General features: G+C 39.1%; 1 protein-coding gene across 3 annotated transcripts in view; it reads right to left on the bottom strand.

The window, feature by feature from the left end:
• The window catches only part of MAP7 (microtubule associated protein 7), a 135,328-nt gene that overhangs the window by 35,889 nt on the left and 72,802 nt on the right, over window positions 1-26,637 (bottom strand). For all 3 annotated transcript variants that reach the window (XM_042471149.1, XM_042471159.1, XM_042471169.1), the window contains exons 2-5: window positions 19,216-19,317; window positions 13,274-13,351; window positions 2,425-2,588; window positions 1,490-1,607 (exon numbers count right to left, since the gene is read on the bottom strand). In XM_042471149.1, coding sequence (XP_042327083.1) covers window positions 1,490-1,607; window positions 2,425-2,588; window positions 13,274-13,351; window positions 19,216-19,317 — 462 coding nt within the window. The remainder of the gene's footprint in view (window positions 1-1,489; window positions 1,608-2,424; window positions 2,589-13,273; window positions 13,352-19,215; window positions 19,318-26,637) is intronic.

Below are 26,637 nucleotides of genomic sequence, written 5' to 3'. Positions count from 1 at the left end.
TTTACTTTTTAAAAATGCTGACTAGGTTTGAGAAAGCAGTGTCACAGTGGACCATCCTCTCTTGCCATACTACAGAGTCAACAGCATTATTGTAGAGAGAATATAATAGATATTTCAAGAGATCTGGAAGATAAACGGAGAACTGAAAGGGATTTTGTAAAAGTCTGTATTGGGAAAAGGAACAGAGAAATAATTTAGTCAAACAAGTTGGGGAGACGTTCCCCTGCAAAGATCTTTTGAAAATATTGTTTCTGAAGCTGGAAAGAAGACTGAATACTGTCTGTAAACAGAATCACTGTTTGTTACATTTTGGGAAGTTGTACTGCATTCTTTAAGTCACCCAATAATAGTTTGGTAAATTTGAGGAATGCATGGGCATGCTATCTATGAAGCTCTAGTCTATGTAGCAGGTGTTAGGCATGCATGGTGTCTAAAAGAGGATGGTTTAGTTACTGGTGTACTGGTCCAACTCTGAGGAGATAACTACTGGTGAAGAAACCAACACATCACAGTGATTTATGTACCGGGTTTTCTAGCACCACCCAGAGGTCTAAAGTGATACTCCAAGCCTGCTAAATCGAGAAAGGTGAATGATGATTCAACAAAATAACCTAGGGACAGAATGCAAGACAATGATTTTCAAAAGTAAAGAAAAAATGTAAAAGGCAGCAAACAAGTTATACAAAGAGAAGCAAAGAGAATAGGTAGAACACTGTTATGAAAAAGCAATAGTTTATTGATTTTGTAGCACAAAGAAAGCACAAAGTTCCTTCCTTTTGTAAAAACAGTAATACATATTCTTGCTCCATAATTAATGAAATAAACACCCATTAGTGCATTTGCATGGGGAAAAAAATAAAATATTTAATATACATATAGAATTTCCTGACATTAAATATACTGAACATCTTTCTGGATTTAAAGTCTCCTGTTTATTTATCTCAATATATTCAGACACAAATTGTGTCTTGAAAAATACAAAAAGTGTAATAGTATAGTTTGTTTAATTCCATTTTTCATCCAAAAACAACTTTTTCAGAGGAAATGAGAAAACTACCAAGGAGTTTTTCAATACTAATATTAGCTATGCTAAAACTAATATTAGCTATGCTGGACACTAAACACCTTTCCAGTGGATTTAAAGGCAATGAAATATATTCTTGTTTCTAATTTTTAATAAGAATTCACATACTTGTATTAATAATGCCTAGTGAACACACAAGCGTGAGGAAATTAGCTTAGACAGACTCTTGGCACACAAAAAGGTCACAGAGATGAACAAAGCAAATTAAGTGTAAATACAGGTGGAGTTTAAAAAGAGTGTTAGTTCAATTTCTTATTCCTGACTGCTAAATACAAAGGTAAGACACATGCACATTTAAAGACACAATCAAAGACTAGCTGAAATACAGTTTGCAAAGAGGCTTTAAGTTTGCAAATTAGCACAAAGATGGGGAGACAGGCTGAGACACCTGGCCTCCACTTTTACCTGTTGTATTAATGCTGCTGTTGCTATGCAGTGTACCTCCCCAGGACCATCTATTTTGTTTTTGTTTTGGTTTCTGGCTCCTCTCAATGGTTCGGCGTACAACAGCTTCATGTCGCTCCTAATGAGATAATGCAAAGTGAAGTTTGCCTAAACTAGTACAGTTCTGTTCTCTTCACTTTAAAAAGTGAAAATGTGATCAATATGAAGACAATGTGTTTCTTGACTGGCCATTCTGAACGATGAAGGAGCTGGAATGAATTTTCATGTATAACCCTCATCCCTTACCTCTATTGATAGAAATGACTGACAGCAGTCTTCCTCTTGCCTATCTACAATAGGAAACATGCAGGAGGAATGTCTACATAGACATGAGTGGTGTTGCAATATCAAAAGGTGGCTAATTGAGCTTTTCTCCTGTTAAACACACTATGGATATTATGGTCCCATGGTTATATACTATACTATGTTTTAATGTGCTACAATATGTTTATATTATATAGTATGTTTAAAGTCTCAAAGGCTTCATCCGCACTGCAGAAACAATCCAAGTTGACAACACCTTAACTGCCATGGCTCAATGCTATTAATTTCTGGGAACTGTGGTTTGTTGTGGCTCTCTGACAGAGAAGACTAAATTTCTCACAAAACTACAATTCCCAGAATTCTACAGCACAGAACCATGGCAGTTAAAGTGGTATGAACCTAGATTATTTCTGCAGTGCAGATGCAGCCAAAGTTCCTCTAATCATTATCCAAACGCCATTAAACATTTACCAAATCTCATTAATTTCATTTGCTTACAGGCAAAAAGGAAAGTATAACTCCTTGTACACTGTATAATCCAAAATTATCTGAAGAAAGTTCTGAAGAAAGTTTTTTGGCATAGCTGCAAGTAGAAATTCACTGTTCCAGAAGATACCCAAAAATCCACTTACCTTGTCTTCTTCTATTCGCTGTCTTCGTTTTTCCTCAACTGCTGCTCTCCTTCTCTCTTCTTTCAGTCTCTGCTCTTCCAATTTCTTTTTGCGTTCCTCTAGATGTTTTTCATAATATTGTCTCGCTCTTTCTTCTTTTTCTAGCCAGGCAAGTTCTCTTGCCGCTAAACAGCAACAAAGAAAACATCACTCTAATCTTGTCTGTTTATATAATCTTAATATTCTCCTGGCAAACACACAGGTCTGTTCCAGATTGTCAAAATAAAGCTGCTTGGGGTCTCTTTGGAGGTATGCTGTTTAAATGATGCATGCGTCCTAAGAATCCAGAAGCTGCACCAAAGCTGCACTCCAGTGCTTAGGAATTGAGTGTGGCTTTGGAGCAGCCTCCGGACTCTTAGGACCCAGGCATCATTTAAACAGCATACCTCCAAAGAGACCTGAAGCAGCTTTATTTTGGCAGTCTGTAACAGGCCACAGTTTAGACAACTCCAGCATATAATCGGAGGGGGCAGAGAATCAGAAACAGATTTCAGTTCATGCTTAGTTTTCTTACCGAGAAAAATTAAAAGTATCCCATCCAAATCAATTTCTGGAAAAGCCGTATCTCCACAGATGCTGGCGAAATGTCAGGAATAAACTCTTCCACAACACAGCCACACAGCCCAAAAACTCCACAAAAAAGCCCCAAGGAGTGTTTTCTTTATTAATCTCTAGGTCCACCAGCCAACTCTATGGTCAATTTCCGGCAGAGTTGTGCTGGAGAACCTAGAGGTTTACAGACAGAACATGCTAATCACATCCACAAATAATCAAACCCTCAAAGGTCAAGTGTGGAGGGCACACATAATGAGATTTCTTGGAGATGGGAACCCAAGTCTAAACACAAAATTCATGTATGCTTTATATAAACCTTATACACATAGTATAAGGTAATTTTATACAATATTTTAAATAATGTGCATGAAATAAAAGCTTGTGTATATTAAATCATCATAAAGCAAAAGTGTCACTGTCTCAGACACCTATGAAAAAAATATATGTATTTTGGAGCATTTTGGAATTCCAGATAAGAGATACTCAATCTGTTTAACATTAGCTAGTGGTTTGGGAGTGGTGGTGGTGGTGGTGGTGGGAATTATCAGTTTCTTAGCTTGCTCATAAGCTTATTTTGTGCCAAGGGCTCCTTGTACATCCAATGAGCTTTAATTTCTGGATGACCTTAGTACACTGTTTTGTTTTGGCTTTTACGTTGAATTTAGCTAATAAAAAAGGAGCGAGAATCAATATTAAGAGTTCTGCTTTACTGCAAAGACTCTTCTAGGCTTTTGCTACCTAAAATGAGTTCAAAAACAGATTACTTAAGATCCCTACCATAATAAATTATGGTATGTTTAATCTCTGCAAATTCAAATCAAAATAACACTAACTGAACTATCACATTTGAAATTTTGAGTTTTGGTTTGCTTGTTTGTTTTTACTATACAACAATCCAGGGCTTTATACAGTGGGCCCTCTCCTTACGTGGGGATCTGTTCTAGATCCCCCCACGTAAGGGAAAATCTGCCTATGCTCCAGCCCCGTAGGAGATAATGGGGCGTGTGTATGTGTTGGCGCGGTGCATGTGTGCCATGGGCGCACATGCCATTGTTCTCCCCACGCAGCTTCTGTGTAAGCTAGAAGTGCATAAAATGCATCCGCACATGGCGCAGGCGCACTATACACTGCCAATTATGAACAGTTTTAGATAAGGCTTTTATTATATCATCATCCTGCCACATCCGGTTTTTCAGGAATTACAGATGATGATGTCTTTTATTCATGACACACCCTTGTTTTTCTAGCCACTTCTGTCTTTTTGCTTACTGTTAAAAGCAAAATCAAAGATAAAGAGTATCTTTTCACTGAGAACCCTCTCTCTGGAACCTTCCTGTTTGCTCAGCTGACTCACAGTGTTATCAATGACAGTGATGCTCCAGAATTTCAGGCACAGGTCTTCTTCACCACATGAAGCCTTGATCCTTCTACAGCTGGACAGACAATTGCATGCAGGTTCAAGCATGGTGTCCAGCATGGTGTATTGGGTTAGGGAATGAGCTTGGACTCTGGAGACTAGGGTTCGAATCTCCAGTCAGTTAAGTGAAATTCATTGGGTGACCTTTGGTAAGTCACACCTTCCCAGCTTCACAGGATAAGGCAAAGGCAACCACCACCAACCTGAACAAATCTTGCTAACAAGACCCCATGATAGAGTTGCCTTGGGGTTGCCATAAGCTGGAAATGACTTGAAGGCACACAATGACAACACTCTGCCATGAAATTAGGTCCTACCCAAATAACACTTTCTGTTCTTTTTAATGAGGTTTAACCTGTTGTTATCACTGCTGCTAAAAATTTAACAAGTGGAGAAGTCATCTTGAGTTGCATTCTTCATGAAAAGGAGGCATATAAATAAAGTTATTGATTGACTGAAATGATTTTTATACACAGGATGGGGTGCTAGCTCTGTCAAATTGTCATATAACGTGTTTGATAATGCAAACTATGTTTGCTATGTAACAGAAAGAAATCATTTGTCCAAGGCTCAGTGTTCCTACTGTAATTTGGTATTTAGCATATATTTTAATAACAATGAAACTTTAAAGAAACATTTTGGATTATATTCATGTCTGTTTGTTTTCCTCCTTCCTTATTCCTTCTAGCCCACATGATATGTTCCCATGGCTTTCCAACCTTTTAGTCAGTGTTCATAATAAGAGGAAATAAACCCCCACTAGGAGACAGCAACCTCAAAATGTGAAAATTCAGACTATTAAGAATTATCAGCTTTCATCCCAGAACAAATGACATTATGTTTTACACAAACAGCTACACAAATTTTAAAACGTATATGCTCCCTACTCCAGAGACATCTCAGGCAACTTGCAACAAAGTACATTTAAATTGAGAAGAGAACCCCCTCAATAAAATAAATACAACTATAATAAAGTACAGAACAGGTGTTGTCAAACCAATGTTCAATACTGCAGCAGTTTCTGAGAATGTAAGGGGCAATGAACAAAGTAGATTGGTTCTAATTTGGGAGCACATTCAAAATGTGACTCCTTGCACTCTACCTGCTAAAAAATATAACCACAATTGATACAAATCCTATCTAATTCTTCATCACACTTCACTGGCTTGCCACCCAGGGAACATTTTTTTGTTTCACAGATTGATGGCACATTGAGAATTCTGCTTTGAATGCCAAGAAAGATTCCTTAAAATTAAACTTTTAACTGCCATCAAATTGTCCTTTGGCTATTTGAAAAAGGGGCAGAAAAAGAAGGGAATACTTAAAATCCATGCAGTTATGAATATGCATAAACATAACACAACAATATTAGCATGATGTAAATTCTAACTATAGAGAAGTATATTATAGACATCAAATTATACATCTTGATAATGTTGTACAGACCAAAGAGGAGCAGAGCAAACAAATAACTGAAATGAAGGCACTACATAAAGACTTCACTTGTCAAAGAGAAAATAGCTGGGAAACTCACAGGGTGAAACATCAACACTGCTTGAGAAATAAACATTTACTATTAAGTCAAAAGTTAATAGACATGCCTCTTTCCAAAGCTATTTACTTTGGTTACTCCATACATAGCAGGGCTAGTCTACATGGAGCAGTTTACCACTGACATACTATTGATACCAGGATGGGGATTCCACCTTGTTGGGTTTTTTTAAAATTGCAAACCTATATTTCTTATGACTTCGGCACACCTGAACTGAAAACAGTTCATATCTCTTAGGCATTCATAACCCATACCTAATCATTCTCATTTTTTTATTCGCTTTAACTGTATAATTGATTTTATTTCTCCTTTTATTAAACAAAGTAATTTTTGGGTGGGAGTGAATTATTTTATTTCCCCCCATTTCATTGAACAACTCCTATCCAGAGCCAGCAAGGGATCTTGGAGTCAATGCATTACAAACAGCGTGTTCAGGGAGAATGTCAGTGCCACTTTAAGAACCATTTTGGGGGCAAGACTTCAGAGAAAGACATTTTGGGCTTCACAAACAGAATGTAAATTGGGCAGTGATGGCAGGTGATGATGGTGCTTCTCTTTACATTTCAGGTGTCAGAAAAACTTGCTCCACGTCTAAATAGAAGATCTACCTCCTGTCCACTCCTTTGGCATAAGGTTGGGGGAAATGTGACTCTCTGATGTGATGATTCTATGTCCTGATGGAAACCCAGTGGTTTTCTGTTCACAGAGTGTAAGTCAGATTCACTTTTTGATTTGCCTTAGGCTGTTTGTGAAGGGTGTGGGTAACTGGAGAAAAAAAATCTTTCTAGAGGGACACAAGGTTTTTAAAAGCAATACTTTCATAGAACAAGCAAGTTCACCAGACCCAAGAACTGTAATGCTTATGCCATTTAATTATGGTATATGATGAATGTTGCAACAAAAGAAAAAAAGCCTATTTTGACATATTACTAAAACAAAAACTTGATTTTGGGATATCATGCAAAGAGCAAATTCATTTCAGAGCTCAATGACTCACTTTAATAAGCTTAGAAGTGAAACACCATCAACAAAGAAAGAAACAAACAAAAAAACTACTGAAAAACATGGATATTTCATATTGAAAAATAGTCTCATTGTTTTTGTTGAATGCTAATGACTAAAGAGTCACATTAAGTCTCTCCTTTGTAATTGAAGGAAAAGAAACCTACCCCTCCTCTGTCACACAGTACTTAACAATGTCTTGTTTCTGTGCTTTTACAGAGGGGAGGTCTAGACCTAACGGGCTTGCATTACAGAATTTTACTTCTAAGGCAGATAATTACCAGCCCTGGTACCTGTCAGACTGTCCTTTTCCCATTCTCTTTTCATAGGAGAGGGGCAATAGCCAATAGGAGAGACAATTAATCTTTTTAAATAGATTGCAACTGTCCCTCCAACCACCAACGCTTAAAACAAAAGGGAGAAAATATTGTTCTTTACACCAGAAGTAGACAAGCACTTCTGCATGGTTTTTTTTGGCATTCCCAGTGGCACCTGGAGGATCCCAAGGAAGATAATCTGCCCCTAGCTCATTGCAATTGTGCATCCCTGATTTAGTTTAAGATTTGGTGAAATCCCTTGATGGTAAGAGCAGATTGTTCCATTTCTGAGAGGGTGGATTCTCCCTCGCTGGAGATCATCAAACTGAAGCTGGACTCTGAGGGTTGTTCTAGCTCTGGATATTCTCCATGAAACAAGGCGATGGACAATATGATCTTTCCAACTCTGTTTTGATTCTGCATGCCTCAGTTGTGTACTTTAAGACAGACTCACTATCACTATGGGAAAGCTAGTCTCCTTACAATTTAAACTCTACCTTAAAGACATATCCTCAGACTCTGGATATTCCATTTGGTCACAATTCCTTATTAAATAGATGCAAATCCAAATGGAAGCCTGTCGTCTAGATCTAGCTAAAGACAGAGCAGACTAGAAAGTCATAGAAGTTAATTCTGGAGTATAGGTGCTCCCTTTCAGTGGCAAATAAATTTAGTTTGAAAAGGGAAGATTCTCAACAGGGTGTGTAAAAACAAAATCTTGTCTCTAGAGAATGTTCCTTCCACCAATTGGTACTCAAACTTTTTTTGGGTTAAGCAAGGTTTCCTTTAATTCCTGCCAATGTTCAGCCAGAAAGAAAATAGTCCTGTATCAGAATTTATATAGACAGGGCATCAGCACTTGCCTTCTTAACAAAGTGGTTCAAAATATCACTGAACTTGCACTTTGCTGAGACAGAGTTAATATTTTTAGAATTCCAGGGGACACACACCAATTATTTACTCCTTTCAGGGAACAGGGTGAGTAGAAATGTGAAACAGCAATTTGCAGAAAGTCAGGAAGAAGCAATTTGTTAATGTTTTCTCCCAAGAGAGATAGGTAGCACTTCAGAACACTGATTTTACATTTTACAGTCAGCCCTCTGTTTCCACAGATCCTACATACATGGATTCAACCATCCACATATTGAAAATGTTTTTTTTAATTCTAAAATTAAGTGATTTTGTCACTTTATAGAAGGGATGTCATTTTACTACGCCATTATATACAATGAGACTGGGTATGCATGGATTTTGGTATCCATGGGGATCCTAGAATGGAACCTCAGCAGATACAGAGGGTCCACTGAACAGGCAGAAATTAACCAAATCTGAAATGTTTTCTCCTGCTGTTATGAATGCTATAAGACTTTTCAGTATAATCTTGCCACTCTCTCCTCAAAAAGCATTCTTGCCCTCAGAATTATTGGAAGGAAAAATGTTACACATCCACTTTCTATGAAAATGTTACTGATCCATTACGGATACTCTGCCTTTTTCCAACATGGAGCTTTATCTTTTGTTCCATGTCCTTGATTCATTCACTCCCATTGTCCTGGGCCATTCTTTCAAAGTTAACAAGCAAGCTCAGTTTAATCCAGTTATTTTTAGGTTTGAGCAGTATCAGTAAAGAAAACCATACTGATAGATCCCTATAAACATCCTGGTTTGTTGGTCAGAAAATAAATACAAATGGGGAAGGGATCGTTGTGTTTAGGCTGGGTCTGCTTTACATTTTAATATCATGAACTGCTAATATGAAAAATTACAGAAAAGCTAAAGAAGAAAACTAAACCAACTACTGCTCCAAAATGCAACCTGAAGAACATACCCAGACAGTTTAAAGATAATATAAAAATAGATTTACAATATTAAGCCTAATTTACTGGGAGCCAAAAGAACTCTGCACTGAAGACAGGGACATTGTCAGGGAGGAATACAAAAAGGGCACTCTCTACAGCAAAAAAGAAAGTGAAGCATCAATGACAGCTGTAACTTTTCAACCAGTTAAGGACAGACAAGAAACAAAAATAAAAGGTGACAAACATGCGGTCAGAAACATGAATCCAGCTGTTTGATGACTTGTGTGAAGGGAAAAAATGAGAACTACTATAATAATCAAGGGAGAGAAAAGGAATTTAACAACAAAAAAGTAAGAATCATAGAATCCTAGAGTTGGAAGAGACCACAAGGGCTATCCAATCCAACCCCCTGCCATGCAGGAACTCTCAATCAAAGCATACCCGACAGATGGCCATCCAGCCTCTGCTTAAAGACCTCTAAGGAGGGAGACTCCAAAAGGCCTCTTCCTTAAGATCTGAGAAATCAAAAGGAAATCTAAAGCAAGAGAGTGGGGATGGTCTATGACCAGTGAGGGAACACATTATACGACTAAGTACAAATAAAAAGACAATGGAAACAATACATGGAAGAACTATCTAAAACAGATGGGGGGGGGAAACCACTGTTTAATTCAAGAAAAATTTGCAGATGAACCTACAATTTTAGAAAGTGAAGTGGACTCAAAGCAATTGAGAGAAATAAATTGTCAGGAACAGATAACAGTGATTATAAAATTTTATTTATTGTTCGTGCTGAAAAGAACAAGAAAGTAGAACAGTAACTACTATGCTCTGCATGGAGAATGCTTTAGAGTCAACTTCTGGGATCTTTAATCTCAAAAACAAAAATCAGAGAAATTACTTTTAGGACTAAAGATAAAGGTTTCCCCTTTGACAAGGTTGTCAACTCGTGTCCAACTGCAGGGGGCAGTGCTGATCTCTGTTACTAAGCCAAAGGAGCTAGCATTGTCCAAAGACAACTCCGGTGGGCATGTGGCAAGCATGACCACATGGAATGCTGTTACCTTCCCACCAAAGTGGTACCTATTTATCTACTTGCACTTATACATACTTTAAAACTACTGTAATAGGTTGGCAGAAGCTGGAACTAGTGATGGGAGCTCACTCTGTCACACGGTGCTTGAGCTCTGAACTGTCAAACTTCTGATCTTGTGATTGTCAGAATTGGCATCTTAACCACTAAGCCACCATGTCCCTTATTTTTAGGACTGTAACCCCCAAAATCTTTTAATCCAGCAGCAATATGAAATACCTCTGGCTCAGATCCTAGGGAACTAGTCAAAGGAGACAATGAGCAAATAGTCAAGCCCAATGGTTCCCAGAGGTTTTTTAATTCTTGTGACCCCCTTTACATCTACATGTGGATGGTGCCCCCCCAACTCAATGTAGTATTTGAATAAAATTTTTTTGTTTGTTTAGTGTGTGTATTTTCATTTGCACATTCATGTATATTCATGAATATACATGAATATATTCATGCAGCAGCATCTCCTTCCAAAAACCAGGGTAATGATGGGACTGGTGAGAGAAGAAGTAGTGGCAGCTCCAGATGGACTTTGCCAGGGGCCATGATCCAGAAAGCTTCCCTGGTCTCCTCCTTCTCCCTCAGGCAGAGGCAACTGCTCCTTGAGTCCTCTTCACCTTTCTCTTCCCTCTCCAGGATACAAAGTTTGGCAAGAGGAGTAGGAGTAGAAGGAGTAGAAGTAGAAAGGAACAAGGCCTCTAAGTCTTGCACCCCTCTTGAGAAACTCTTGTACCCCCCTGATGGTCCCCCCCCCCCCCCCACAGTTTGGGAACCACTGGTCTAGCCTCATCTAGGGCTATGCTTCCTAAATAAAAAAAGGACACTGGCAATAACTAAATAAATATTTTTTAAAAAATTAAAAAATAGAAATGAAGGAATGTGCTTCATCTGTTCTTTAGGGGCAAGTGGCTCAAATATAACTTGCAATAGAAGAACAAAGCATATATTAGTCAAAACCACCTCACGAAATAGCTTTAGCATTGTATGGTATTTTCTCATCATTTTTTTCTTGCTTATTTGTACGTATCATGAAATAATGCAGGGGTAGGCAACCTGTGGCCCGCGGGCCGGATGCGGCCCGGCGAGGCCTTGGGACCGGCCCCAGCCCAGTCCTGCCACCGATTGCCGCCGGGGCCTTTGGCGTCTCGCGCGAGGGGCATGGTGGGGCAATTGTCTATAGAAGCCTCAGAAACATGCATTTATCTTAACATTTTTTAAAAAATCAGCAAATTTTTTTGCGTGTCCTCCATTTTTTTATTTAAAAAGTGCCCTCCATTTGAAAATTTTGTCCTACATTTGTCCCGGTTTATTTATTTATTTAATTTTTAAAAATTATTTAATTGTTTATTTTTTTGGCTTCGGCCCCCCAGTTGTCTGAGGGACAGCAACCCGGCCCCCGGCTCAAAAGGGTTGCCTACCCCTGAAATAATGCAATGATGTTATATTGTTCAAATATAGCAGTATGCACATTCTCTAGTTAGAATGTGGAATAATGAGATTGTTTTGCTTTCTATCCTACTGAAATGCCAAACCAACAAATATCACCCAAGTCAACTAAAGGTATATGTACTGTACCATTATAATCTAGGAAGGCATTTTTCACAATATTAAGAGTGCCAGCAGTTATATATTTACAAAATTACTTTCATGGAAGGGGAAACTGGGGAAACTGCCCCCCCCCTCCATGAATGGTCTGCAGTTCAGATGCCTTTAGTGAGCCTGCTTTTTTCTTAAAAAAGAGAATATGGGTGATTAAAGACAGAAACCCAGGAGCCTCAGAAACTGTATTCAAAGATTGCTTAGGAGATTATCACACAAGGGCTATCTATACTTTAATAACGCTATTCTAATGTTATTTAGCAAGAATGATGCAGTGGTGAAATTTCAACACTTTCTTTTACACAGTGTCACAATAACAGGGCATTAATGATTCACAAATGGTAAAAGAGTGCTTTTACATTCCACATGTTGAAATAAGAGGTTGTAATTGGAAAGAGAAAAAAAACATGTAGTCTTTCACTGCTGAGGAACTCTCCTGTGACTCACAAGTGTGACACAGGAAGTGATTCTGTTGAAAGGCACACTGGGGGACTGGGGGATTTAATTTATTTCTGGAAGCTTTAATGATGGATTCTCAATGGCACTATTGAAACATGATTGCCTTTCACTTGTTCACAGTAGCACTAATGAAGCACTATTGGCAAGTTTCACTGTCGCTTTTTTGTTGTGAATGAGAAGTTGCACTAGCACAACGCTTTGATGATAGGACAAGTATAGTATGTGCAGAATGTCATGTGAAAATCTTCCTGCAATCACACAAACACAAGGAGAGCATAGCACTTTTCTCCTGTTTCTTATCCTCATGTGACAGTCTCCTTAGGGATAAAGCAGATGGGCAAAATGGAGCGATCTGCAGTGACCAGATGGCTTGCTCTCAAAATGGGCCACCACCAATGGTCTCAAGGCACCACCAGCAGGAGCATTTTTCCTGCTCCTTTCCCAGCTGACTTCGAGCCACCTTAGGCAGCCTCAGAATGACATCCGTCCGCTTCAGGGGCATGCGTCGTTTAAATGCCACACCCCCAAATTGGACAGAAGCCGCTTTATTTGGCCCATCTGCTTCAGGCCACAGTCTCACAAAGTTACTAGGGTGGAAGCCTGTTGACAGAGAAGAGGAGGGGTGAATGGGCATCCTTTCCGGTTGTTCTCTTGCCGGGCTTTCTCCTTTGGGAACCATGCTCACTTTCTGGCTGCTCCATCACCAGGTCTTATCCCTGGAGATGAAGCCTGGTGATGAAAAAGAGGAGGAGCAAACCAGCACCCTTCCTGGAAGCTCCATCACCAGACTTTCTCCCTGGGGAGACAATCCAGTCATAGAGGAGAAGAAGGATGAATGCACACCCATTCCGGGTGTCACCTTCTGTCATAAGATTCCAAATGACAACAAAAGAGAATATTTCACTGTTAATTAGAATCTCACATTTTATGCTGCTGAACATATAATATAAACGTCAAATGATAAGCATATGAGTTATGACTCATCAGAATTATGAAGTAGTTAAGAGTAAATTGCATATGACTCACCTATCAGTTTCTCCCGTTCCTCTCTCCTTTCTCGGGCAAGCCGTTGTCTTTCATCGACTTTGAGTATGGGTGCAGAGTCTACAAAACAACAGTGTATTTAAAATCTCATTTTAGAAAGCTCAAGATTTAAAATTCAGGAATTTGAAAACATAATCCAAGCAGTGTCAATTTAACCAGTTTAAGAATTTGTGCAATTGAATTCTTCCAGCATCTTCCAGCTAGTTTGTGGAAACTGCTGAAACTATAAAACTGCTTTTAACTGCTTTTTATCCTTTTTAAAAGCATGTTTTAAATTGTTTTAATATTGTGAACACATTAATTCTATTTTAGTGTTAATCTTTGTGTCTGTTTAGCTAAACTATATTTGTTTTCAAATCTCATCTGCCCTGAATCCCAGGGTGGCGTATAAACCATGTTAATGAAGAAGAGGAGAAGATGGCCATATATTATGGTACTCAACAAGGCACCCTCTTGATGTTTTGGATAAGAAACCCCATCGTCCATAGCCAACATGGATAATGAGAGATGTTGTTGTTGAGTGCCTTTAAGTCATTTTTGACTTATGCTGACCCTAAAGTACAGTGGTACCCCGGGATACGAAAGCACCGCGTTACGAAATTTCCGGGATACGAAAAAATTCCATAGGAAAAAACTGTTCCGGGTTACGTTTTTTTTTTTGGCTTACGAAAATTTTTTTTGGTGCTTTTCGGCGCTTTTTCGCACGAAATCGCGGCTTCCAGCGCTAGCGCCTATGGCTTTTTCGGGTTGCGAAAGATTTCGGGTTACGAAGGGCGCCGCGGAATGAATTAATTTCGTATCCCGGGGTACCACTGTAACAGTATCACAGATATGTGATACATGTATACATGTTGCCACTAAAGTAACAGTTACAATTTTATTTATTTATTTTAATTAATTATGTAAATTATATTTAACAAATTATGTAAAATTATGTGAAAACTCATCAGGCATTTTTGTTCCAAGATGGCAAACTTCATGGAAATCCCCAAGTGGAGGTTGTAAAAGTGATGTTTTGAATTATAGCTCCTAGATCCCCAGTTACAATTTTAATGTGATTCTTCCATTCCATTTTCTTACTGGTTACCAAAATAGTTACTTTTCAGTTACTTTTCAAAATCACATCTGAATGCTACAATCTGCTGTCTGGTGGTACAAAACATACCTGGGAGCCTAAGACAATGTTAAAAATAACTACAATGGTCCAGATTTGTAAGTGATACGTTCCGCCCCACCCCATTTGCAAATCCGAAATTTTGCAAATATTCAAGTCCCATTGGCATCACTGAGGGCAATGGGACTTGACTATTTGTGAAATTCCCTCCCTCCCTCCCTCCCTTACTGGTATTTTCCCCCTGGCGCTGGAGGCTTTAATCAGAGCCTGGGCTGCAGGGGCTTGAAATCAGCCCTGGCAGCCACCAGGACTCTCTTTCCCAGCAGCACTCGGAGCCTGGTGTGCATATGCCCCACCTCCTCTGCTGCAGCCAATGGTCAATTACAATCAATTGATGGTGGCCCGGGCTCCAATTAAAGTCCCCAGCACCAGGGGGAAGATGGCAGCAAGGGATTGAGAAGGGAGGGAGGGAGTCGCAACCTTGGCCTCATGAATGGCCGATGCAGCAAGTGCCAAGGCCAAAGAGCTGGAGGGACCACTGTACACTCAAAAAGGGCAAACTAAAAAGAAAAAACTGCCAGTGTGGTGTAGTGGCTTGAGTGTTGGATTACAATACAATGCTGGAGACCAGAGTTTGAATCCCCACTCTTGGCAAAAGCTCAATGGGGGAAAACAGGTTGACAAAGCCCGGGGGGGGGGGTAACTGGTAGCCTGGGCAGATGCAGATGACCTCTTCACCTGAACCTTAAGCCTCATCACACAGACTGCCTAGAAATAAAGACCTGCACTAGTGCTTCCCAGGCAGGCAGGTGACGGGGGAGTCCTAAGTGAAAAATTGCTCATCATTGAACCACAGTACCCCACATCCCTTCAACCTGTATTTGCATACACCTTGTCAACCTGGAGAAGAAATCTTTGACTGTAATTGTTTTGCCCCTTGGGTCCCATTTTGGGAGAAAGGCGGGATAAAAATTAAATAAATAAATAAATAAATTTCTCTCTCTCTCTCTCTCTCACACACACACACACACACACATACACACACACACACACAGAGGTAACAACTACACTGTAAAAAGAAGTTAAATCACCTCTTATCACATAACAGCCATAATGTATCTAACGTGCAGCTACACTGTAGAAATAATGCAGTTTGACACCACTTTAAGTGGTGCAGCTCCATCCTATGGAATCCTGGGATTTAAAGTTTTACAAAGAGCTCATTCCCACTTACATTTAAACCGATTTGTGATTGGCCTTTGCTCCGTGTTGGTAAATCGATTCCAAAAGGTCCACTGTTCCCACTATGAAGGTGAATCTTTTCATTATCCCCTTGTAATCACTTCTTTTTTGGCACAATTGTCATCCCCACTAGTTTGCGCCACTTCAAAATGCATGTCAATCATCTGTGCGTAATTAGTGATGTAAGCCCGGTTTGGGAACTATATACTGATAGAAGATTCAATTCATTGGTTTTGCAACTACTGGCCTCACTATGAGCCACCATCGGATCGCCAGGATAATTGCAAGTACTTGCAAAACCAATGAATCAAATCTTCTATCAAGTTTTTTTAAAAAATAAAATTGATAGAAGATTCAATTCATTGGTTTTGCAACTATTTGCAAGTGTACTGGTGTTTTTTTTTTTAAAAAAAGACATGCACCCATAGGACACATCATAAGCACAAAGGCTTATGAGGGGGGGGGGGATGGTGGATCTACCAAAAACTTTGGAGGGATGGTCTTTCTCCTCCAGAATAATGTGATTCAGATCTGTCGTTCCCACTTGTTGAATACGCTTTGGAATCGATTCTTTTCAAGCCAAAGAACTAGTGTTGGGAAAGAGTGGATTTTCCCCCCCATTTGCCTCACTTCGTTGTAAGTGAAACAAATCACAGTAGGATCAGAACCAGTTTCAAATGGAAACGACGGTCACATAACCTGTTCAGCAATTCACTTTAAATCATAGTGGGAACATGGCCGAAGTCTTTATCTGCTAAAGAGTACTGGTGCCTCACAAAACTACAGATCCCAGGATTCTGTAGGATGGAGCCATGCCAGTTTAAGTGGTGTCAAACTGCATTATTTCTACAGTGCAGGGGCACCCTCAGATGCTTCTTCATTATTGGATAAGGTATTAATCAGAAATAACTTGTTAACTGTAACAAGTTAATTCTGAATAGGCCTTGTTCATGTGACTTTCGCATTAAGGGGAAGTGAATTAAAAGTTATTTTATTTGGCAACATGCTTAGGTGCTAGAAAATGGGTTATAAGTATGAACAATCTGCTTATGCTTTGCTACAGATCATGTTAAAATTATGATAAATGATGAAGGAATGCACCAAAGTTACACAGTATGTGGGATTCCTTCATTTCTTCCTATTTTGAATGCACTGCCTTTCCTTTTGAAGGTCTTCCAAATCTGAGCAGCAGAACAAATGGCACTGAGGCAATTGTAAAACTGACACTGGGTACATTGAGTATGTCTGAGAAAACATAACTCTTTCCAGATTTATTTGTCACTGTCCCTGCCAAGGGTTATAAAAGAAGGAAGGGATATGTGCTATTTGGGCATTATGTAACCAGACAGGAAGCAAAGTTAATACTTTCAGTGAACCTGAACAGAAAATCCATACTAGTCTGGACCCTCTGAGGTAAGCAAAACAAAACTGGAACATGCCCGAACTGAACATAAGCAGAATTTAGCTTCATCCAGGTCTTTCCAGGGCTTATTCTTGAAACTGATTTTATATACTCAGTGCCTCTGAGTATATACAATGCTCTCTCTCTCTCTCTCTCTCTCTCTCTCTCTCACACACACACACACGCACCAAAAAGAGGAACAAGTTGATCAACTGTGTGACCTAAGTCTGCATCTTTTTTGTGTTTCAGTTGTTTAAATAGTGTAGATGTACAAATACTGCTAAAGGAATATCAAGTAACATTAGTAAGCTCATGCACACCATTACAGCCTTATGTTGATGTGCATAAAGTATTCAGTTAATACTGTATGGGGCTTCCTGTATTCAGTGATTGTGATAATCATCACACTATTAAAGTATGCAATACACAGCTGCTTAAGTGCAACCATGAACATCACAGTAAATATACTGAAAAGACAATGAGCTTTCTTTACCTAGAAACAACTATGAGCTCTTCACTGTTAGCTGTTATCTCTCTTCCTATATAGCTTTGGATCTGCTTGCTTCAGTCTGGTGTTCCCCAAATTTGCTGACCTACATTTCCATCATCCCTGGCAGCACAGATAATGGGTATAAATATGATTTCTAGGAGCAATGAGAGTTGAAATCCAACAATCCCAGAAGGCACTAAACAGGACTAGGTTATTCCTTATTCAGTCCATCTCACTACTTTGCAAAAATATTGTTTTGATTGTAAAAAAAATCCTCAATACTGGTGCAGTGAGTGAAAAGATTATACAAGCTATAATATAACAATAAAGTGAAAAATTCAGCGCACCCCCCAAAAAAGGTTAATTGATCACATGATCAATTAATAATTAAACATCCTTTTGAAATTAAAAAAAGTATTTGCCTGCTAGTGAAAGGAGAACAGAGAAGAGGCCAGCCTAGGCTCCAGTGGAAGGGAATTCCACAGCTTGGGAACAGTCACTGGGAAGGATCCCTCCCATGTCCTTACTAGATGGTCCTGTGAAGGTGGTGGGAACAAAATAAAGCCCTTCCTCGAATATTTTAAAGACTCTGATAGGTTTCTATAGGAAGATATGTTCTTTCAAAAGGTCTGACCCTAAGTTGTATAGAGCTTTATAGATATAACCGGCATTTGGAACTGTGTCTGGAAATGAACCAGCAAACAGTGGAAGTGTTTCAATAAGAAAGTTATATGTTTCCTGTAACTGGACCCATTCAGTACTCTAGATGCAACATTTTGAACCTACAGAAGTTTCCAAACAATTTCCAAAGGCAGCTTCCATACAGTGTGTTACAGTAGTCCAGCCAAGCATCACTGTAGCTAGATATGACTTCTCTGGCAACAAGCATTGCTTTGTCTTTCAGTCTGGCTGCTCTATGTCAGAAACAAAAATTAAAAGTATAGCAAACAAGCGTGCCTATAGAAATTGTGTATGCATGCATGTGAACGTATGGAATACTGCAACATTTTGAAAAGGGGGATTGAAAATAATTTCTATTTAGCTGACTTAAGGTTTTCATATTTGTTGTGTTGATGCTATGTGCTTTCAAGTGGTTTCTGGTTTATGGAGACCTTAAGGGGGATATATTGTGGCATTATCCTAGAAAGATTTGTTCAGAGAGATTTTGCCTTTGTCTTCTTCTGAGGCTGAGAAAGTGACTTGCCCAAGATCACCAAGTGGGATTTTGTGCTTGAGAAGGGAAGCAAACCTGTCGTAGTCCAACACTTAAACCACTAAGCCACACTGGCTCTCAAGTTCTCATATATCACCCTTCAAAATATTTAACCCAATGCAATTGACACCATACTTTAAAACAAACCAATAAACTGATTAAAAAGAACAAGTAACATAAGTAGCACAACACAAAATAGCAATTAAAAGCAACAAAACAGAAACTTCAGCCAATTACATTGTTTCAAAATACGTCATCCTCTGGCATACTAGCTTGAAACCATTAACCATTAAAATGTCAATAAGATTAAAAGTGTATTTACTGAATGCCTGAAAGATATTGAAATGGGCACAAGGCAAGTCTCCCTGGAGAGGGAGTCCCATGACCAGGAGCTTCAGACTGAGTGCCAGCGATGCCACATATTTATGCTAGCAAAAGCAACAGGAAGTATACAAATGGATACCTGGTCTGGCGCCAGCGTTGTTTACATTCTGCCCTAAAGCAGCAGAGGAAGGGCGGCTGGATGAAGCAGCTTTTTTGTCTTGTACTTTAGAGCTTTCAGATGCTAAAATGAAGAGAGAGAAAAAGAAATGCCTGTTAATCCCATAGTTGCTGCTACATTTGTTGTCATTTAGTCAACCTGCAATAGCCAGAGACAGAACTACAATGCATCTCCAGTAGGGACTGGTTAGGAAAAACAGCTATTGGGGTTTTGTTACAGGCATATATGAATATAAGGAAAAACAAATTCTCCCCTAATAATAATAATATGGTATATTTTTTAAAAGATCCTGAAACAGACATGGCTCCCCATTCCTATCTCTTAAAGCAGTGTTTCTCAAACTTTGGTTCTCCTGGTGTTTTTGGCTTCAACTCCCAAAAGCCCTAGACAGTTAGGCCAATGGGAATTCTGGGGGCTGAAGTCCAAAACAACTGGAAGGCCAAAACATGGGAAACACTGTTAAAGTGAGAGACTGAGAGTCCTTGCCACTTGTCAGCTAATTTTGGGTTCTGTCTGGGGTCACCTTTATCAGCCTCTGCTCCCTCTATCCAACCCTTCCACCTGCCTCTCCCCAAATCATGATGCCATGAACCTTATCCCTGTCAGTCACCATAATTATGAATTGTCTTCCAAATAGTTAAATGCTGTCTATATATTAAACATCACCTGCAATACATGTTTTCCCAAAAAATAATAACATAAAACTTTATTTATATCCTGTCTCTCTGTCATTGACAATGAGTCAACGCACAAGTTAAAAAGTACATACAAAATCCCATCCCAGTATCCCCCCCCCCTTTAAAACATCAAAAATAATAAATCTGTCTTGATCAAGGGTTCCCAGCCTGGGGTGCCTCCACCCCCAAGGGGTGTGAGATGGCATTTCAGGGGATACAACAATGAGTGGCTTGTGTCCTTGAGTGACAAGATGTGAGTCATCACTCAGCCAGCTTGCAGTGTGCTTTAAGAAGTGGTAGGAGGTGGTTGTGTTGCATATATAGTAGTCTCATTTATTTATGTTTATTTAATCAAAAGGAGAGAATTTTACAATTTGTAATAGCTTCCATTTTTTTCTGAATAAACTAGAATCTAATTGCTCAATTTAGATTGGAATTTTATCCATTGAGTTAAAGGTTTTTTTTTTAAAATTAAAGTTCAATTTGTTCACCCACAGTATTGTATGTCGTTCAGTTTATGGTTTAGAAATTAGAAATTAGACTTCTTCATCTTCAAATATAGTAGTTTTGTAAAGTGTGTAAACATTAACCAAACATTTTTTAGGGGTGTAGGGCATAGAAAGGCTGGGAATCACTGCTCCTGATCCCAAGAAGGTTTAAGTACAGTATTGCCTTAAGTAATATAAGCAATAAGTGGCTTCCAAGTACTCTCAAACATATCTTATTTTATGTCCCCTCTTGTTACTCTTCATTTGTATATTAATTTTTCTGAAAGAGCTATGGACCATATCCTCTTTAAACGTTTTTGTTTTGAGAGATTTTGAGAGAAAATATGTACAAAATATCTGTATAGGAATAAGGAATTGTTTTACTTAACAGGATTACAATTGTCACTTAATACAATTTTTTTAAAAAATTACCTTTATGAGCTTCTGGTTACTCAAATTATGTTATTGGTTAAATCAGGCAGATCAGATTAACATCTACACTCCATTTAAATATCTCAAGTCTTGAGTTCCAGAATATGGAAATGAACACACTCTTTTAGTACTAATTTAGTCTACAGTCGCCCCTTCTAACTCGCAGATCTGAGATCTGCGCACTAAAATATCCACGGATAGGCAACCTCTGCCTGTGAGGCTTGAATATTCACAAGCCTCTGTTTTCAGGGGCCCCCAGAATGGATCCCCTGCAAAAACAGAGGGCCAACTGTATTTATTATAAGTATTCACTGATATGTACATACACATATCTTCCCTTCAGGGACAATCACAAGCATAGCCTTCCCTGGACACTTCAGTATAGGTATATTCCATAACATTGTATGCAAAGCATCATATATTAAGTCTTATAATCATTATGTTTTATTCATCAGGGGATTCATAGGAACTATTCAATTAACAATGACAATTAATAATGCATGTAGGAAGATCAGCCTTCCAAGCCAGATCGTATCATCTTGATCAGTGTCAACCTAATCACTGTCATTGGTGTTAGGCTCTGTATTCTATAATCTATGCATTTTTACTAGGTTTTAATCCTTATTTAATTATAACAATTTTAGTGATATATATATACAGGTTGAGGAGTTGCCAGCTAAAATTTGTCTGGTCTGCAACTCCCTGTATCAGCTGCCTTTGGCTCACTCTAATGGTAGTGCTAGCTCTGTCAGAAACAACGGAACAATATTGTCACTTTGGGTCCTGCATAAAGAGAAAGGCAGGATAGAAATCAATCAATCAATCAATCAGACAGACAGACATGCTCTAATGGAGAAGTAAGGAACATTTGATTCCCAAGATGCTCTTGACTTCAGCTCCCAGAAGCTCAAGGTCTTGTATGCAGCACCTTTGAGATTAAATGAAAGAGAGAAGTTGGCAGCAGAGCTTTCATAGACTTGAATTCAAGTCTACAAAAGGTCATGCTACCAACATCTCTCTTTCAGTCTCAAAAGTGCTATAAGGTCCCTTTGTATTAATTAAATATATAATATTTAATATAAATATCAAGATTTTTACCCAGTGTTGGTTAGCTGTTGGTGATTTGAATTATTTGAATCAAACTGGTATTTGAACTGTAGCACCTACAATTTTTCTAATTTCTTTCACTCCAAGTTCCAAGAAAAAAGGTTCCCAAACCACAATTTCCCAGGGAAAAAAACCCTTGATGTTATATAAAAAGTTTTGCTGTGTCAGCCTAGGTAAAGCATTGTCAAATATAAGTTCACGAATGTGCATTCTAATACAATACAATACAGAAATAATAGCATTTGTTTGGAAAAATGAAGTAGCTGATGAATCTTACTATGGCCTTTGTTTTGGTCCCATTAGACATCACACTAAGTTTGCTAATTCTTTTATTAAGTATGTGTATAACAAACAGAGCGAAACTTTGAGTTATCATATCCTACAGCAGCCTTACTTTGACAAAGAACAAACATGGATGATGGAGTTGCAGTAATAACCACCCATTCCATTTTACGATCTGTTTCATACAAAATAATGCTGACAGGTTTCATATGTGAAGAAAAGTTCAGGGTATCCTATATATGAAGCTGACATGGGGAGTGTGCCAATTCTTCTGCTGATTCCTATCATTCTACCATGTTAAACAATGAAATTAGTGTAGATAATTTTGTCCCAGATGAAGGCCTATACAACTTTGAAATGTACCCAGACTTCCAGTTAGAACTGAAGCACAGAAACCTGTCATCCAGACGCACCTCCCAGCACACGCACCTGTTGCTAGTTTTATGTTCAATCAGTGCATGACTCCCTAGCTATACAATCCCAGCTGTAAGTCCCCATTCATATTTGTACAAGAAAAGTGAAGACCTTGGTAGTGGACATAAAATATATATGCTGTTCTGTAAAGGACATGCTTAAATTGTCGTGGCTTGCAAAAATGTGCTTGAAAGTGTATAAGCTCCTTGAAGCCCTCTAGATGCTTTGGACGACAACTCCCAGCATCTCCAACTGGATGGAGGGTTCATCCAAAACACTGGTATGGCCCCGGATTGGAGAATGTTGGTGTAAACAATGTTAAGTGCAGCTTCTGAAAGTGAAATTTTACAGAAAAGGAGGTTCCACAGGCTATCCATTGCTGAAGGGTTCAGTGTCTTTTGTAGCTTCCTTATGCTTCCATGGCTACCAGAAGAAGGAAAAATTAAAATCTGGGGACCTTTATTGGATTTATGTTAGGAATCATGGCTTGTTTGGGGGAATGTTATAATTACTGATTCCTTTAAAAATGGAACTGTTTTACTGCTTATCTATAAGCCATAGGGTTAGCCCTGAAGGGCAACCTATAAATTAGGGATGAGGAACCCAATATAACCCTAGATGACAGAATACAAGTCATATCATTACTTTCCACTGTCCATGGTGGTCAGGCTGATGGATTGGAATCCAATATATGGAGGACCATCAGGTTCCTTTTCTCTGCTAAATCCCTCTGTATAAATAATTACAATAAAAAGACAAACTAAAAAAAGCAGGCATATATGAGCCTTTCCAAGTTTTACGATGGTTGAGACAAGGCGTCTCTTATTCCCACTACCATTACAGGCACCTTTGGGGAGGACACAGAAGACGGCCATCTTGGTACCTGCTCCCAGGCTGTAGAATTCCTTGGGAGAAAAGCTGGATATCAACTAACCAATTTATAAACTAAATACAAGGCAAGGAGTTGCTGTGCCTGTGATACAGAGTCTGAGTTGCTGTGGAGTAGAATTTTTACATTTTGGGTGAGGTGAGGTGACAGTGGCAAACAAAAATTATTTCTGGATTTGTGTTCACAAATGGCCTTGAAATGGTCCTTGTTTCCTAAGAACTCATGGTTGTTTTTTACACCAGATGGTCCAATACTAGAACAGAGACAGTTCAACTCAGAAACTCTACTTCATGAACCCCACTGCACCCCACCCCTGTTCCTTAGGGATTTAATATCATATTGTTAAACTCACTGGGTGGGTATTTGGAAGAAGGTTTTACTAGTCGTGGGAAGTCAAAGGTTAATCACTTACTTAAAACTGGCAGAAACTACTGATGTTCACAGCATTTCAAGGACTAAATGCTAAGCTCCTGTATTTGTATGTAATCCAAAAACAAGAACCTCAACTGAAGGTCAAACAAGTCAACATGCATAGGATTTCTGGCACGCAGAAGACTGGAAAATGTTCTTAGAAAAGTAAGCTGGTTTAAAAAACAATTAATGGGCATAAACATTTCTTTATTATAAATGATCAAGCATTTAAAAAAATATCTGCTGAACTTTGTTGAAGTGTTAATTTATTTATTTTTATTTGTCAGTTAATTTCTAAAATTCTTGATCAGGGGTAGGCAACCTGTGGCCCGCGGGCCGGATGCGGCCCGGCAAGGCCTTGGGACCGGCCCCAGCCGGTCATGCCGCCGATTGCCACCGGGGCCTTTGGGGGGCAATTGTCTATAGAAGCCTCAGAAACATGCATTTACATTAACATTTTTAAAAAAAAAGCAAATTTTTTTGCATGTCCTCCATTTTTTTTAAAAAAGTGTCTTCCATTTGAAAATGTTGTCCTACATTTGTCCTGGTTTATTTATATATTTAATTTTTTAAAAAAAATTTTTTTTGGCTTCGGCCCCCCAGTTGTCTGAGGGACAGCAACCCGGCCCCGGCTCAAAAAGGTTGCCTACCCCTGTTCTTGATGAATATTGGGTATGTTCTGGATATGTACTCTCCATGCACCCAAGATGAATGCAACACCTGAATAGTTCTGGTCTGAACTACTAATAAAAGAAGTTATGCTCAAAATCTCAGCAACACAGAGAGTTTCTTCTGCAGAGCTGTTAAAGGGGAAAGGAGTCTCTGAAGGCAGAAAGTCTGAAAAGTATAAAGCACACATGACAGAAATAGTCCAACAGGCCTGTCCCACTGGGGCTATCATCATGAGTGCTTGGAAGCATTAGCGCTAATGGATTAATGATAAACCACAATGACATTACTGTACATTTTGTTGCAGAACCTGCACAGAGCTAGTCCTACAACAATGACATTCTGTGGTGGTGCCAACTGCACAGCTGTAAACAATTATTCCAGGTTTCAGCCACTTCTAATATACAGACTTGTATATTATATTTCATGCAAACTTTACAATGCATTCAAATTTTCACTGGGGGTCACAAAGTAACCTATAAATAACAAAATACAAGGTGGTCTGTTTTGTTTTGTTTTGCATAAGGCAAATAAAAATTATTTTGCTAACATTGCGATGGAAAGAGGAATATGTAAAATTCATTAACTAAACTGTTAATAAAAATAACTTAATTCAGAAATCATATTAAATTACTAAAATGTCTACAAATGAAACAAATTAAAATAATGTGAAGATTAATAGCTGCTAAAAATTAACATAGTTGACATATAACAAAATAATAGATCTTAAATTAATTGCTTTTTTAATATGACAAAGCAAGAGCATCAAACATTTTTGAAATTATAGTCCCCCCTCCTTTCTCTTGGACTTGAGGTCCATGGTCTTCAATATTCATGGAGGGACGAGCTCTATTATTTTCAATTGGCACCCATGGGCACTCACGGGCATGCAGCCCATTCAAGCCTATGGGTCTTGGATATTGTTGAGTCTCCATTTTCGCGAGGCAGTCTGGAATGGATCCCTCACGAAAATGGAGGACCAACTGTATATCCAATTTCTGGTCAAGTATTTCTACTACTTGTAAATGTGTTTCAGTTCCAGTCTTTCCTTGAGATTATGCATACATTTGTTTGTTTTTTTAAAAAAGAAAGTAACAGAAACAAAACCCAGTTGAACATTTAGTCTAGTATCTATGGTGCGTTACAGTCCGCCGAAGAGCGGCAGCCGCTGAGGTCCTGATCCGCCGCTTTCCAGGCCGCGGGGAAGCGGCAAAAGGCCACTTCCCCGAGGCCTGGAAAGGGTGTCCTTGGGGCTTCAAGCGTGGAGGAGAAAGGGGCCACTTGGCCCCTTTCTCCTCTGCGTCGCTGGGCTCAGCCATCTAAAGGCTGCGCCAGCGACGCAGGACCAGGAAGGAGCTCCATTTCGGAGCTCCTTACTGCACCCATGAAAGGGTCCACTAAGTGCCCTCACGCGGTACAACAGCGTCACGTCCGCGCCACCTCGTTTGGAGGCGGCGCGTTCGTGACACCATCATGGTGGCCCCCATGTAGATGGGGCGTCGCCATCTTGTACGTCCTCAGGACGTATTAGGTTTGGGGACGTCAAGAAGTGACACCCCTTATGGCGGTCTGTAACGTGCCTATAATAGATAATATCTTGTGGGTTTATCAAGTTGTTCTTTCAGTATTTACTTATTTAAAAATATAAATACCACTGTGACCTGTAATTTTCAGAGCAGCTTAAAATAAGACAATAAAAACACCAAAAGTGAAATGAACATTCAAATGAAGATCTGTAAGATGGGACAGGGTCATAACTAATGCTGCAGAATAAAAACAGTCATCTTTATAAAAATCCTCTATCTTTCTTCTTTAGTTTATGCCAAAAGAGACATAAAGGTGGTCTTTAGGTGGGCCTCTCTGGAAGGAGCACCATGGTAGAGAAGGCACCATTACCAGAAACCAAACACCTACTTGATTTCAAAGGGAGGAAGGGCATCAGAAGATGATGGCATGAAGAGGTACATATTCCATGGCCATTGTTATATTGTATGCAGGCAGCATAAAGACATAT

The sequence above is a fragment of the Sceloporus undulatus genome, chromosome 1, assembly GCF_019175285.1.
Source record: "Sceloporus undulatus isolate JIND9_A2432 ecotype Alabama chromosome 1, SceUnd_v1.1, whole genome shotgun sequence".
Classification (NCBI taxonomy): Eukaryota; Metazoa; Chordata; class Lepidosauria; order Squamata; family Phrynosomatidae; genus Sceloporus; species Sceloporus undulatus.
The sequence above is the reverse complement of the archived record's forward strand: the minus strand, read 5'-3'. Positions and strand labels throughout refer to the sequence as shown.